This window comes from Oncorhynchus mykiss, chromosome 26 (genome assembly GCF_013265735.2).
Source record: "Oncorhynchus mykiss isolate Arlee chromosome 26, USDA_OmykA_1.1, whole genome shotgun sequence".
Lineage (NCBI taxonomy): Eukaryota > Metazoa > Chordata > Actinopteri > Salmoniformes > Salmonidae > Oncorhynchus > Oncorhynchus mykiss.
In genome coordinates, this window is record NC_048590.1 from 13,563,338 (window position 1) to 13,579,221 (window position 15,884).

General features: G+C 40.5%; 1 protein-coding gene across 1 annotated transcript in view; it reads left to right on the forward strand.

The window, feature by feature from the left end:
* The first annotated feature begins 5,034 nt into the window (after positions 1-5,034).
* LOC110506268 (ALK tyrosine kinase receptor) overlaps positions 5,035-15,884 on the forward strand; it is a 150,315-nt gene continuing 139,465 nt past the window's right edge. The window contains exon 1 of the mRNA XM_021585704.2: positions 5,035-5,673. Coding sequence (XP_021441379.2) covers positions 5,262-5,673 — 412 coding nt within the window. The 5' untranslated portion in view covers positions 5,035-5,261. The remainder of the gene's footprint in view (positions 5,674-15,884) is intronic.

Consider the following 15,884-nt stretch of genomic DNA (forward strand, 5'->3'; position numbering starts at 1 on the left):
GCCTACAAATCTCTCTCCGTCCTTCTCTCTGTCTCTCTTACTATCGCTCTCTTCATATTCCTCTCTCTCTCCTCAATCTTTCTCTCTTTCATTTTGAGCCACGCTGGCTGCCTCACACGGCCTGAATCAGTTCGAGAGAGTTGAGAGAGAGGGGCAATGACTGTGTGTTCCTGCCTGTCTCATTGCTTGCTGTGCTTCTGTTGGTGTTTCTAGGGCATGTGAAATTGCCACCCCAACACAAATCCCTCGCCGACTCACTAGTAGTGTGAGTCGCTCCTTTTTTCCTTCCCGGTTTGTTTGTTTGTTTCGCTTCCATTTCATCCTCTGTGAAAATTGTATACAATGAAATAGCTGAGGGTTCGCTTTGACTGTTGCTTTCTCACACTAGCTAATTTGCTTAGCATAGAAAGGCGGGACAAGTCGCTTTTGTGACTCAGATGTGAACAACTTTGCTAACCTTGAGTTAAGCTTCATAGTGGTCAGTAAACTATGTTATTTTCATGAATTCTGGGAAAATAAAGGTCAATAACAAACAGTCAACAACAAACAGTCAAAACAGTTGTACTCACCTTTCACCTGAATGAAACTTTGAATGGAAGATTGAGTTATTTGCAGAACTTTGAGTTGAGCATGTCAGATTTTGCATTTTCTATTGGTTTCCCTTTGACCACACAGACCGCATGCCCCTCACCGTTTCTCACCCAATCACATGAAGGAGTGGCGCAGCAGGTTCCCAGCCCCCTCGACAGATAACATTCAAATGTTTCCCATTTAATTTTGAGGAAGTAGCATTCACACAGTCTGGCTAGTCAAAGCGGTCGATCTTATCAACGGTTTTCTCTGCGCGGCGGGCCCCACTTGTTGTGCAGTATGCTATTGGACAGTCAAAATCAATGTGGCTTTAATAGATACCCTGATCCTGCAATCTCCAAACCACCTCTACCTCTACCTCCAGACCTCTTCCAGCCACCTCGATTTCAATCGATTTCATCTCAGGGATATAAAAAGCCAATGTGATGTTAACCATCCACAGTCCCTGCATGATCAAAGTCTGCTTGGCTGTATGTGTGTCTGAGGGGAAATTCCATTATAATATTAAGCCATGTCTCCATACTAGGCTATAATCCTCCCCTGTTGCTATAGATACATACTGGGACTCTACTGGGTAGTTAACCCCTTTTAGTTACTGGGACTTGAACCTAGAAAGGTTGTGCTTTAACCAATTATAGTGTTGCTGTCATGGACTTTTGTGTGGATTTAGCTTGATTCTGCCAGACTATAACGTTTGCATTATAATAATTTCTATACTGTATAATGTAAACTGCTCTACAGTTTACAGTACAATTCACATTTGATTGATTGATGCTACATTCAGTGTTGCATGAAGACTGCCATTGGCAATACTTTATGCTTACAAGTTGAAGTAGTTTGAGGTGATTGATTCTTGCTCACAGATAAAATGGCAGAATATACATCATAATGAAATTGTGTGGAGAATGGCAAAAGAAAAAACTAACTTAAAATATAATAATACATTTCCTAAAATAGAATACAGGACACTTAAAACATTGCAGGACATTTTTCACGATGGAACCTGAAATGTTAAATAGTGATTGTTAAACATTGTTTTTGGGGGGGAAACACATTTGAGTTATTATACAGTCTGACAGCAGTGGGTAGAGTGGCGGTTCGTACGGCAGTGATACAGGACAGTTTGTGGCTGTTTCTTTGGAGCCTAGTCGGGTAGATTGGCGGTTCGTACGGGCAGTGATACAGGACAGTTCGTGGCTGTTTCTTTGGAGCCTAGTCGGGTAGAGTGGCCGTTCGTACGGGCAGTGATACAGGACAGTTCGTGGCTGTTTCTTTGGAGCCTGGTCGTGCAGTCGAACTAAATGACACAACTATTTTTTTCATGATGTCACAGCTACCATATGATACAAGGTAACCTCAGTATCACAGTGTTTTTAAAATAAACACAGGAACATTATAGAAGGATTACCTGGGGGGGAGAAATGTTATTTTACCTGACACGGAAATATTTTGGTTCCGATTTATTTCCCTGTCAATTTATGTTGTTTGGATTGTTGTGCTAGGACTGTACATTATTTTCATAATCTACTGATAAAATGGGAATGGAGAATGATTGTTTTGCACGTCGTAGCAGTTTGCATGTAAATCATGCTGTGACAAGGCAATCAAGTCCTGAGAAGAATAAATACATTTCGCACAGGGGGAAGAGTCCATTAAACTGTGACCCTGATAGTCCTGCAAAACACACAATCTCTCTCTCTCTCTCTCACACACACACACTCACACACACACACTCACACACACACACACACACACACACACACGCGCGCACACACACACACACACAAAACAAGGCTGCCTGGAGTGACAGGTCTATCATTATGTCCTGTTGACTTCATGATGGCCTCTGAATGAAACATGTCTCTTCAAGGTAGGAAAAGTCTGTGGGGACGTCACTGTGATGCCAGTGCTGCAGAGCTGTCAGCTGAGACAGCAGTGTGTGTGTACAGTTTCAAGACAGTGGCCAACAGCATGCCACATCTATTTAAAGCTTCCAGACATACAAATATTTCCATATTAATGTTCAATGATGTGCTGCATTCACATTGACCTTAATATTTACCTTATCTACTATAACCTACTGTACCAGCCATATACTATACTGTTATTACCATAGACAAAGGATGGTGGGCAAGAGTTCATCTTGCTAGCCCATTACAGTCAATGACATTGGATGTATACGCCGTAAACTAATGTGTATGGATAAAAAGCTAATGACAAACAAACATGGCCAATCCGATTACGACCTTAACAACCCCAACCCACCAAATGAACACAAACAGAGCGAGAGCGCATTATCCAAAATAAACCCTCTCTAAAAATAACTAAATTATGAATAGCATGATGAAATGTATTAGATTAATTGGAAACGGGCAGTAGTCTAGCTAACTGAGTCTTTCGTCTATTTTTGTTTCCGTACAATGAGGGTAAATTGTGGTCTATGGATGGGCTTTGAGAAACGCAGGACTATACACAAAGCCGAAAAGGTCCATTTGTCTAAAGCTCAGTGACAGGTCGTTATCATTACACTCCCTTCTGAGACTCTGTTCCAAATTGCACCCTATTCCCTATATAGTGCACTACTTTCTATCAGGGCACATAGGGCTCTGGTAAAATGAAGTGTGCTATGTAGGAATAGGGTGCCATTGGGACGTAACCTTTAAGAGTCTAAATTAGATTTATAAAACAGGTTGTTTGGATCCTGGATGCTGATTGGACAAGCAGCCCACATTTTGCCTGGTAAAGCCTGTTGCATGCTTCCCAGTCGAAGCAGTTCACACATAGGGTACCAGTAAACATTTTGGACACACCTACTCGTTCAAGGTTTTTCTTTATATTTACTATTTTCTACATTGTAGAATAATAGTGAAGACACATCAACACTATGAAATAACACAAATGGAATCATGTAGTAGCCAAAAAGGTGTTAAACAAATCTAAATATATTTTATATTTTAGACTCTTCAAAGTAGCCACCCTTTGCCTTGATGACAGCTTTGCAATCTCTTGCCATTCTCTCAACCAGCTTCACCTGGAATGTTTTTCCAATAGTCTTAAATGAGCTTCCACATATTCTGAGCACTTGTTGGCTGCTTTTTCTTTACTCTGCAATCCAACTCATAACAATTGGGTTGAGGTCGGGTTATTGTGGAGGCCAGGTCATTTGATGCAGCACTCCCAAAAAAAACAAAACAAACAATTGTAATCACTCTCCTTCTAGGTAAAATAGCCCTTACACAGCCTGGAGGTGTGTTGGGTCATTTTCCTGTTGAAAAACAAATGATAGTCCCACTAAGCGCAAACCAGATGGAATGGCGTACCACTACGGAATGCTGTGGTAGCCATGCTGGTTGTGTGCCTTGAATTCTAAATAAATCACCAACAATGTCAAAATTGGACTCATCAGATCAAAGGACAAATGTCCACCTGTCTATTGTCCATTGATCATGTTTCTTGCCCCAAGCAAGTCTCTTCTTATTGGTGTACTTTAGTAATGGTTTCTTTGCAGCAATTCAAACATGAAGGCCTGATTCACACAGTCTCCTCTGAACAGTTGAGGTTAAGATGTATATTTTACTTTTATTTGGGCTGCAATTTCTGAGGCTGGTAACTCTAATGAACTTATTCTCTGCAGCAGAGGTAACTCATGAAGCTGGTTGAGAGAATGCCAAGAGTGTGCAAAGCTGTCATCAAAGCAAAGGGTGGCTACTTTTATGAATCTCAAATACAAAATAATACTTTTTGGTTTCTAAATTATTCCATATGTGTTATTTCATAGTTTTGTTGTCTTCACTATTATTCTACAATGTAGAAAATAGTAAAAAATTAAGAAAAACCTGGAACTAATAGGTGTGTCAACCTCTGACTGGAACTGTACACTAAATTAAATTAAGAATTGACAATCATTCTGTCAAAAGACAATCAATGTGAAGATAATTGTTTTATTACGTTATTAAAACATTAAGATTTCAATTGATTAACTAATGATTTAAACATTAAACAACAGTGATGTCACTAAAAGGTTAAATGATGTACAATGCATGGGAAACAAGAGTTAACCATATACGTCAATTTAAGTACCTACAGTAAGTGTGTGTGTCTGTGTGTGTGTCTTGTGCGTGAATGTGCGCATTTGTAATTGAGTGTTTACTGAGTAGCCACATCCACAGCTACTGTACTTCCTCATGTTGATCCAATAGAGAGGGGAGAGGCCACATGTGTCATAGGTAAATATGACAGGAAACACACATGGTTATGGTGGATGATTGGACAGAGAGAGGGGAGGAAGGAGAGAGAGAGAGAGAGAGAAAGAGAGAAAGAGGGAGGGATAAATCATTGGTCAGTAGCCCGGAGCCAAATTGAAATAAGCCGCAATTTGCTTAATAAAATTATGGACCACGTTGAACTACACAAAGGCAGGCGGTGGCTGGCTGGGGAGAGCATTCGCTTCAGGATCTCCTCTGCCCCTAACTTGCACACAGGGGCTAGCAGTGGTGTGTGAAGTGTGCACACATCCATTCTGACTCTGACACACACACACACACCTGCACACTCCATTTCAGCCACCTCTCGCAGTGAGGTGCAGGGTGTCATTTACGCACGCCACCTGTCAGCTTTAGAAAGAGTCTCCACCAAAAGCTTGTCCACCCAAGTGGGAACTGAAAAGGGGCATGCACCACCAGGCTAAGGAAGAGGGGGACCCTCCAAAATTGCAAGGGGAGGAGGAGGGGGACTCAAACCCCACAGGCTCTTCGGGAACCCAGTCTGCCCCCTCTCCCGAGACCACTATGGAGGGGGAAACTCAGCTGGAGGAAGAGGGGACCCCTGCTCTGACCCCCTACCCAAACAGTAGGCTCGGGGGGTCCTGTCGCCTGGGGTGTCTACTAGTGGCCCTGATCTTGATGCTCATCTCTCTCCTCGGCAGCTGGGCGGTGGTCCACCTCATCCTGGGATCCCGCGGAACCACGCCCTTCAGGATCCAGGCCAGTTATGACCGGCCGATCGAGCAGGACGCCACCGCCACCATCGACCCGGGTTTCACCACTACCATCGAACCGGGCTTCACCACCAACTGCACAGTGGGTAAGTGAACATCTAAGCTAGCAATTGCTGTGTTGTGTGTCTGCACGCTACTGATTGTGCTGTGGAGTGGGTAGAAGTTGAGGCTAAAGACTGATCCAAGATCAAATATTTGGGTTCTACTAATAGTTCTTTATAGAGAAGGTTAGGATTTGGAGTTGTCTAATCTGGTCCTGGATATGTGGTTATATGGGCACTGTCTACCTCAAGTGGGTGCTGTACATCCACATCTATGTAGATAACATAGCTGATTCGCTCTAAAAATTATCATCTGCTGTCCCCCTACTTTATTTAAATCAAACAAAATGTTATTGGTCACATGTGCTGAATACAACAGGTGTAGACTCTACAGTGAAATGTTACTTATGAACCATTCCCAAAATTGCAGATTTAAAAAGTTAGACACATATTTATAAACAAAAAAAATGAAACAATAACACCATCAAAACAATACATACATGTTAATTAACAGCTTACCAAAATGCCTGTCTTTTGAAGGCATGTGAAGTATACATTTCATTATTCTGTAGCCTTGAATCGAGTGTCAAAGGTTCCTTGCTCACATCTTTACACTTCCTTTTTGTTCAATTTACTGTGTTCCAAGCACAATGCTCTCAGTGATGTGTTGAAAATCACTAAATAAAATAACTGAATAAATAGCTTAAATGTAAAATTGATGTAATATGAATGTTATATTTTATTATTTCATCTTATTGTCATTATTTCATATTATTTGTCTTTGGATTGAAAAACTCAGTTAAATTAGCTACTACTGTATTTGCTTCTGGGAAATACAGTGAACTTTGGAAACAGTTGCTTTCATAGCTAAAGTTTTGATGACACAGCAATGGGTGTTTGAAAAGCCTTGCAAATGTTTTAAACTGGAGATTTTAACGGCTGCCGTTCTGGATGCTAACCCAATTACTGTATGTTGTGGAATGAAATGCACGGATGGCGTGCTACAGGGGATAGCATCGCTCTAATTGAACCTTGAGAATTCCTTAAATTAGGTTAATCCTGCTGATTCAATTTCCTCAAAGCTGGATGCAGAAATGTAGGGACCCTTGCTTTGAGGTTTCGAGGAAGTGTACATTATTATAGAAATGTGGTATAATAATGTGGTATGTGTGGTATGTGGATTTCAAAAGAGTAACAAGTTGAGTTATGGTTTTCCACTTTGGGTTAGTAGAACAGGCAAATCACTGTTACAGCAGCTATTGTGTGTCAGTAAAAGCAGAGAAACAGAGTGTGGACAAATACTTGATGGGATGTCCGCACTAAATTGATTTTCGCAAGTGACCAAGCGTCACCATGGAGCTTGACTGTTTAGGCACAGACTTTACACAAAAGTCAATTGAGAGAATGTCCTAAACTCTTAAGTTAACTATGTTTTTCAGAAATCTGTTTAGTGAGTTACTAGATAGAAGCTGCAAACAGAGTAGTCTGCAAGTACTAAACTTTAAGAACCATTGCACATCAAAGTGCAGACAACTTATCTTCTAACAAGCAGTGGCAGAAAAGTTTAGGAGGTAGTCGCAACCTTCAGTTTGATACACAGTTTCCCCTTTAAACAGTTCTACTGCATCGCTCTGAGTCTTAACACCGACACGAAGAGATAAATGTTTACTGTGGAGAACTACGTATATCTAGCCAAGAAACCATGGTCCTAGAAACTTGTAAATCCAAACCCCTTTCAACTCTAGGTTTTTACAAATGTTCGAACACACCAAACATTTTATCGAACTGTACTTTGTGTCATCTTTTTGGAAAAGGATGAATGTCTCCCTTAAAAGGCCATTATTGTACTCCATGTCTTCTGTTTGAAGCGAAAGGAAGGTACATTTAAATCTACCAGCCTTTATTGAAAGGGAACCATATAATTCTATGGAGAGGCTGAGACTGATTGTTCAAGCAGAATATTTCAGTGTTTTTAGTCCAGAAAATACATATGACTCTGAAGTCTTAAGGCTCCAATTTTCTGATTCAATTTGAGGTGCGTTAATATTTTTTTTGGGCAAAATCAGAGCAGTTCAATAATTCTGTCAGTAAATCTACTGATTTATAATGTTTGACGTGATATTATTTCTGGCAGCTGTCTAATTGAGCCCAAAACTCACAGATGTTATCAAATGAAATGCACCGGACTGATCCATTGAGTTATCATGATTGAGTTATCTGAGATGCAAACATATTGAATGCTCACACACATCGATGCAAGCAAATGTATTTTGGCTGTATTACTTCCTCATTTTCCACATGCAGCACTTTACATTCAATGCAAAAATCTATTTGATGATCCCAACACACACACACATACACACACACAAAAGCAGACACCCGCTCCACACATAAAACTCATCCCTACTATTTGCGTAACAGTGCCTCTCAGACCTCCAACAACAGAACAGAACAGAACAGATTGCTGTTGCTCATGCAAATCCAAGAATTAGACAAGACTCTAATTGTTCTCCTGTTGGGTAGCTCACAACGTCCCCATTTTGGGGCCAACAACACACGCACACTCTGTTCTTTCCTAAAACAGCACCTGGGTACATTTCAACAGTACACCCATCCACCTCCGCATGTCTCTCCAAGCTAAACCTTAATCCCTCGCACCAGCTCTCCACAACAGCTATCAGCTGATCAACAATGGAGGAGAACGGTGTGCAGTGTACTGCTCGTCCCTCGAGCACCTGCCGCTAGGCCTGGCTCGAATTACATGCCTCTGCTGTGTGTTTGATAAGGCCCACTCTCAAACTCAAATCCCTTGTGGGGTTTGCTTGTTTGCCTTATTTGTTCCAGTCTCTGCTTCCGTAATGAGTTAATTGCGACTATTAATGATCGGTATTGTGAAGATTCGGGGGGGGGGGGCTAAGGCTGATAGGAGCTTGCGGTTTTAGTCATTGTTTTAATTCTGTCCCTGGGGTTTTGTCAAGTATACTCCCTCTCCGGCGCATGAGGTTGTCAGGCTGCTCATTATTACGCACATCAATGCCTCATCAGACTCACCTGGACTGAATCACCTGCCTGATTACCTTCCTTATATATGTCACTCTCTTTGGTTCTTTCCCGAGGCGTTAATGACTCTGTTTGTTTTTAATGTCTGTACACTACTTGTGTTTCTTGTTTTGTCCATGTTAGTTTATTTACCAAATTATTCACGCCCTGTATATGCTTCCCAAATCCCAGCGTATGCGTTTTGTAGTACGTTGGGGTTAAGAGTTGCACACCAGAACTTGTATTTGTGTCTCATTCTCGGTGTGTAGGCCACGATAAGTACAATATTTGATCAACAGAATTTATGTAAATTGAACATGTAGTTTACGGCAGTCTTTTGAATTTGTGACCATGCCTCAGATCAAATGTTGCAATTTGAGAGAACCCTGCTAAGATCTACAGATAGTTCTTAAATCTGACACGCTCCTTCCTTTTGTGGCATCTTCCCTGCAAAAGCGATTACTGAAGCCGTGGCTTGGTGAGATATTCGTCAGCTAACAGCCACACAGGCCAAATTAATCAAGCAATGTGTCCTTAAGCTTTTTTCATCCTGCAACGCCAATGAACTCATCTGCCAAGGGGCAAAAAAGTGATTCCATTGCATTACCCAAAAGCAACTTGAGTGCTGACGCATCTATCGCTTAGGCTCATTGTTCCCTTTGACAAGTCGAAATGTCTCCGGCATATCACTGGTGACATGTCTGTATTTCGCACCGGCTGTTGTATTGGCATACAGATGAGCTTGTTATTCAGGAGAATCGCAGCCGTCCGCACTCTCCCAGTTTGTCTCACACAAAGCAAACAGGAGTGTTAGCGAAAGAAAGGACTGGCAGGATGAGTTCATTAACAGATCGTGTCAATAATAAATGTGTTTCAGTTTGTGTCTGTCTGTGCCATAGTAAAGCACAGGGGCATATGACAATAACCCTTGCTTATGAACACTGGATCATCACTTGTCATACCATATTTTAAGTCCTGTTTTACACTCCTGTTTATACACTTCTAGTTTGTTTCGCTTTGCAGATATTTCTATTACTTACACATTGTCACCAATGGATAAGTACACCAGATAAGGCAACAGCAAGTCCCTTCAGGGGACTTGAACCTCTAACCTCCTCTACCCTGGGCCATTTCCCTAACCATTACAACATGCTGCTGCAGGCCTCTAATGGGGCGTTACTGCAAGTATATACTCAGTGATTTGCTACACAGTGGCGGGAGGGTTTCACCTTACCCATCAATCACTTCTATTCTGGGGAGCCAGGGAAGTGAAATGAGTTAGGTGGTGGAGTGGATAGAGTGTCGGGTATAGGGATGGATGGATGGATGGAAGGGCAGGTTGTGGTAGAAGTGTAAGAGGCTGGACACATTGTTGGAGAACTGTAGACTCATATTCATTGAAGCATAGTGTAGTAACTACTTCAGAACAAAAGGTATGTGCACCATGATATGTACTCTTGTACTGTTATGTGGAATTGTTATGCTGGTTGCCTGTGAGATCTACCAAGTTCTAAATTGGATAGCAACAATGAGCTCCAATAGACTGTTACTGCACATACCACATATTTCTATCAGTTACATTTTCTGCATAATTTCCAATCCCCCATATATTTTTTTGAAAATATATACAGGACCAGTCAGAAGTTTGGACACACCTACTCATTCCAGGGTTTAAATTTAAATGTAGAAAATAGTAAACATATATAAAAACCCTTCAATTAGTAGGTGTGTCCAAACCTTTGATTGGAACTGTATATTATTTTAAATATATATATTTTTTTGAAATACAGTAATAAAAAAAATGTATTCACAATGACACCAATAAGATGACGTTGGCGGTTCTAGTATTAAGCTCTATCAATTATCTGTTTTTTTCACAATGCTAGCATCTTGGTGAATTGATCTGGAATCAAAGTCAACGGTCTATTGTACAAAAAAAAATGGCACATGAATTACCTAAGAATGATGGACACAGAATAGGTATTTATCCTCTTGCTGAGATCGAGTCCAGAAATAAGATGCGTCCCAAATGGTACACTATTCCCTACATAGTGCACTGCTTTTGACCAGGGGCCAAAACGCTCTGGTCAAATGTAGTGCACTATATAGGGAATAGGGAAACGAGCATAGATGAGAATGAGACAAAATAAATGAGTGGTAGGAACGGAATTGAAAGACCCAATTGCAATCTAATAAGGATGATTGGCGATGGTTGGCGTAATTGAGATTTTATTGTCTCTCATGTCAATCAGCCTAGTAAATGTTAGGCCCAATGGCCAGCTAGTGAAACACTCATGAATCAATAAATGCATTGGGTTTGTAGATATGGAAGTAGTAAGAGGCAAACACAATGTAGCACACAGAAACAATTCCAGTGTGTGTGTATGCTCCTGCAAATGTAACATATGTACATTTATGCATGTTAAAGCGTTTTGTGCTTTTTTAGAATTAAGATATATCTCACCCCACTGAAAAACTTTTTTTTTTTTACTTACAAAACACTTTAATAGCATGAATTAGTGATGTTTTGCTTTTAATCTCACTTATCCTCAACTTGCTAAAATATCCACCCTCTGTCTATATCTCGCGGCTCTCAGCCTCATCTCCTCTTCTATCCCTCTGATCTCCACCCTTAGGCCCTTCCAAAAACAACTTGTGAGAAATGTCCCTCTCTTTACCAATACAAACCATATCCGTATTACAAACCCACCCTCTCAGATGCAATCATAGCTGCGGGTCTTATTTGATGATATTGAGGAAGTCTTCAATTGCCCTGGGCAAGTTGGGCGAAATGTTAATACAACGACGGATGTCAAATACAGCCGACATCTGGATCAGCCTAGTCTCCTGTGAGAGTAGAACTTAGATTTTGAATGGACATGAAATTAAATCATTGATGTTGATTGAACAACCTCAACGTTTTGTTTTGCTGCTTTCTTGAGGTGGTAGAACCCGGCCTACACTTAAATGATCTGAACTTCTGAGGTGTCGTTAAAACCTATATGATAACATGGTGATAACATACATAATGATCATTAGTGTGATTACAGTGTCGTTACATAGATTTGTAAAAAAAAAAAAATACTTTCCTGTATGTCTTCTGGCTTTGCAACAGAAAACAACTAATAATTACATGTCACATGCACTCAAAATATACACAAAGAGGTCACATTAAGTGGCTTGTTCATAATAGTATTTCATGAGCTCATAATACAGAATTCAAGTGCGGTGTTAATTTGATAACTTTGCTTTGGTGAATGACTATAAACCCTGCAAATCAGTAGACTAGTTAGTAGCTCCACCCCCAAATGCCGCCATACTTTAAAATCACTCCACGTGTGATGATTTTCATTTGAAAGGGAGCTGGGAGCATCGCTAGCTCCTCTGTGACCCAACAGAGAAAACAACTGTACATCAAGGACAGGGGACCGCCAATGTATCAAAGCTGACTCAGTGTAGCACGTGGCTTTACAAAAAGACACACTCCCACCACTCTGTGGTGCTTTGATGTACCTTGCCACTCTATACATGTTGGTAGCTTCATTTTGTTGTTGTTGCTATACCCTCACTCTCACAGAGGGCTAGGCGTGTCCACGTTAGTAGTGAGTCTCACCTCGAAGGCTTCAAAGAAGGTGAGAAAAGAAGAGTAAAGATGTCTCTTTGCACTGTGTCTGCAAGACACTTAGTATGTCTCTTTCAAATGTATTTCTGGCCAAGGCATCCATCTGACGTGACGTATGTAATGAATAGGATATATGGAGGACAAAAGTCAACAAGGTAAACCAAAAAATGGGTACAATCAAAATGTGCAGGGACATGTCAATTTAAAGATAAATATTTTATTCAGTTGATTGAAAATGCACCATTGCATATTACATCATTCTTACTATTATTTTCTCTTACTTAAATGAAGTTTTTTATTGGGCAAAATACTTCAGATACTTAACATTGCTAGCAGTTCATTATTGTACTAATTAATTCCATTGTAATCTTGTTTATTTTACATATAACTAAGTAAACAGTCATCATTTCAATCCATGAACATAATTTCTGAGACACACTGTACACAGAAGTTTGTCAAAATGAAACGAAGATGCTTCTTTCCATTTATTTTCAATTTTGTCACATTGGTCTCCACACTCGCAATGCACCCGGCATAGATCCCCCTTCTCCTCCTACTGAGTGGCTTCCTCTGACAGAGATGGATCGTGATTGGGCTGTACTCTGACCAATAGAGCGTGGCTCTGGGCAGTTAATTGAATTCTTGAGCGAATGCCTCCTGTCCTGTCCACTGTCCAGAGGGAGCGTCAGGGGCATCCATCTTAGGATTCCGCCGACTGTAAATCTCCATGAATATCTCCCCATTCTGCCACCAGAGATTTGTGTGAGTGAAGTGCTCACCCTTGTGTGACCCCTGAGAAGCCCCCAGATTCTCCTGGGTGAGAGTGGAGAGCCCAGTATGAAAACAAAGCAGTCGTGTAGTGGTAGTGCTTAATTTAACTGTCCTGATTTAGTAGGTATTTGCTAGTCTTTATAGGGAAACATTGTGGTACAAATGTGTACTTTCTGGTACATTCAACACAATTGGTAACTACCGGGTATCAAATGGAGAGTCCACTATTGAAACAAGGCAGTGGTGTGTTGGTAATCAGAGCCATAATATAGACTACAGTATATGTGGTTCTGGTTGTAGTTCTCAGTTTTATTGTCCTGTTTCAGCAGGTGTTTGCCTACTGTTTACAGGGAAATGTTGTGGTACGAATGGGTGCAGTATCAGATAATAGGAGACTGTAAATTAAACTGTAACCATTGTCCATATTGGCAATAAGAGTTGTGGGATAATGGGTTAAAACAGGGAAATAGATAACTTGGATGGGATCGGAAAGAATAAGAAAATAATTCAAATAGTTTAGAGATATATTAAGGCAAACAATATATTACATAGGGAAATGTATATGGAATTACAACGGAAAGAAAATAAATGGTCCAGTTCTGTTCGTAATATACAAGCAACTCTGGAGTACTTCTACTCATTGACTAAGGCAAATGTTTTAAAGTCAATTTAATGACAAACAAAATTAGGGAAGTCCAAAGCATTATTATTGGTGTAATGTTGTTTGTATAATCAGCAGGGATAGTAAGGAAGATAACTAAGGTACCTTATTAGAGGCTTGTTAAAGAACAAACGTCATCCCCAGAGTACAAGCTAGACTTGATGGAGTTGTGTACAGAAAACTTTTCAATAGATTCTCCAGATGTCGGTCCCGACAATAATTGTGATTAGAGGTGACTCACCCTCTCATGCCAAATTAGAAAAACAGAAATGCACATTCACATCTGCCATAGACTTGTTGTTGTACCTTAGTTTATGGCGTATGCTTCAATAGACTAACTTACTCAGTCATTATTCAAATCACTGTTACATTCTTAACCCAGCCACAGTGAAAGTTGAATTCAAATGAGGTCTCGGAACTTCTTGTTTTTACGTGATCTTGCAATCAAAATATTTCCCCCAGACGTACTTACCGGCCTGATCTCAATCTGTCTCTTTTAATTTGTCATACTGAGCATGTCACATGTAAATATTTTGGCAAATGTGGGTTGGTGGGCTGTTCTGTATGTTGGTGGTGCATCCATACTGACTTAGAGGATGTCCTAATATGGACACCTTATACCCATATTGGTATCATCAGTGTATTATTCCAAGTTGTTTAGAGTAGGTTCAAATGACCTTGATGTTAATAATATATTACATTTATCTTAATAGGGAACCAGTAAGGTCCAAGCCGACATGCCTGACTAACATTTTTGACACAATATGATAGTAATAGAGTTTACTATTGTTGTTCATTACTTAGCTGTTGGTTATTTTGGCACTTTTCAAAGAGCAAAAACTGCTCCCCACTGACACTAACTTCATCAAACCTATCAAAGACAAATTCTTATCATCATTCTTCTTGACAGCTTGATGATGGCTACAGAAATCATAAGGGGGAGAAAGAAGCTCTAGGCTACTAGTATTCCATCATTTCTTGTCTCGCAGTTTATTTTCACAGTGCATCATCACTTTAACAGAGCCAGACAATCAGCATTTCATAACAGAGACGAGCTATCACCATTCCTTATCGGCACACATATTTTCCCCTTGTGGCTTCTGTATAATATACCAGTAAGAAATCAAATGGCAGGACCGAAACAGTGGCTTCCTGATTCTGGGCGGTGATACGGGAAATGTCATTATAAGGTGAAACTTGTTTGTGACCTGTGAAATCTTTGTAGACCTTGAGACGGTATGAGAAAGAGTGATTCATATCCTGTTTTCATATTGTACGGTGGCCCTAGGGGGCAAACCAGCCTTAATATTGTTAGAGTATTTATATTAAAGTTGTATTGTCACGTGCACAAGTACAGTGAAATGCTTTTTATTTGCCAGCTCTTTCCCAATAATGCAGTAAGCAATACCAGTAGTAAAAATATGATACTATAAAATAAAGTAGAGTAAAACAAAAACACAGGGAATAGAAATAAGAAGAACAGAAGGAAGTAAGTTATATAAAGGGTCAGTACCAGAGTCAGTACCATTACCATATTTACAATGTGAAGGGATACTGAAATGGTAGAGGTAGATATGTATAGAGGTAAGGTGACTAGGCATCAGGATACACTATATATAAAAAAAAGTATGTGGACACCCCTTCAAATTAGTGGATTCTGCTATTTCATCCACACACGTTGCTGACAGATATATAAAATTGAGCACACTGCCATCCAATCTCCATAGACAAACATTGGCAGTAGAATGGCCTCACTGAAGAACTCAGTGACATAGAATGCCACCTCTCCAAGAAGTCAGTTTGTCAAATTTCTGCCCTGCTAGATCTGCCCCGATCAACGGTTAATGTGAAGTTGAAACGTCTAGGAGCAACAAAGGCAAAGTGGTAGTCCACACAAGCTCACAGAACAGGCCCACTGAGTGCTGAAGCACGTAGCGCATAACAATCGTCTGTCCTCGGTTACAACACTCAGCACAAGAACAGTTCAACGGAAGCTTCATGAAATGGGTTTCCATGGCTGAGTATCCTCACACAAGCCTAAGATCACCATGCGCAATGCCAAGTGTTGGCTGGAGTGGTGTAAAGCTTGCTGACATTGGACTCTAGAGCAGTGGAAACACGTTCTCTGGAGTGATGAGTCACGCTTCACCATCTGACAGTCCG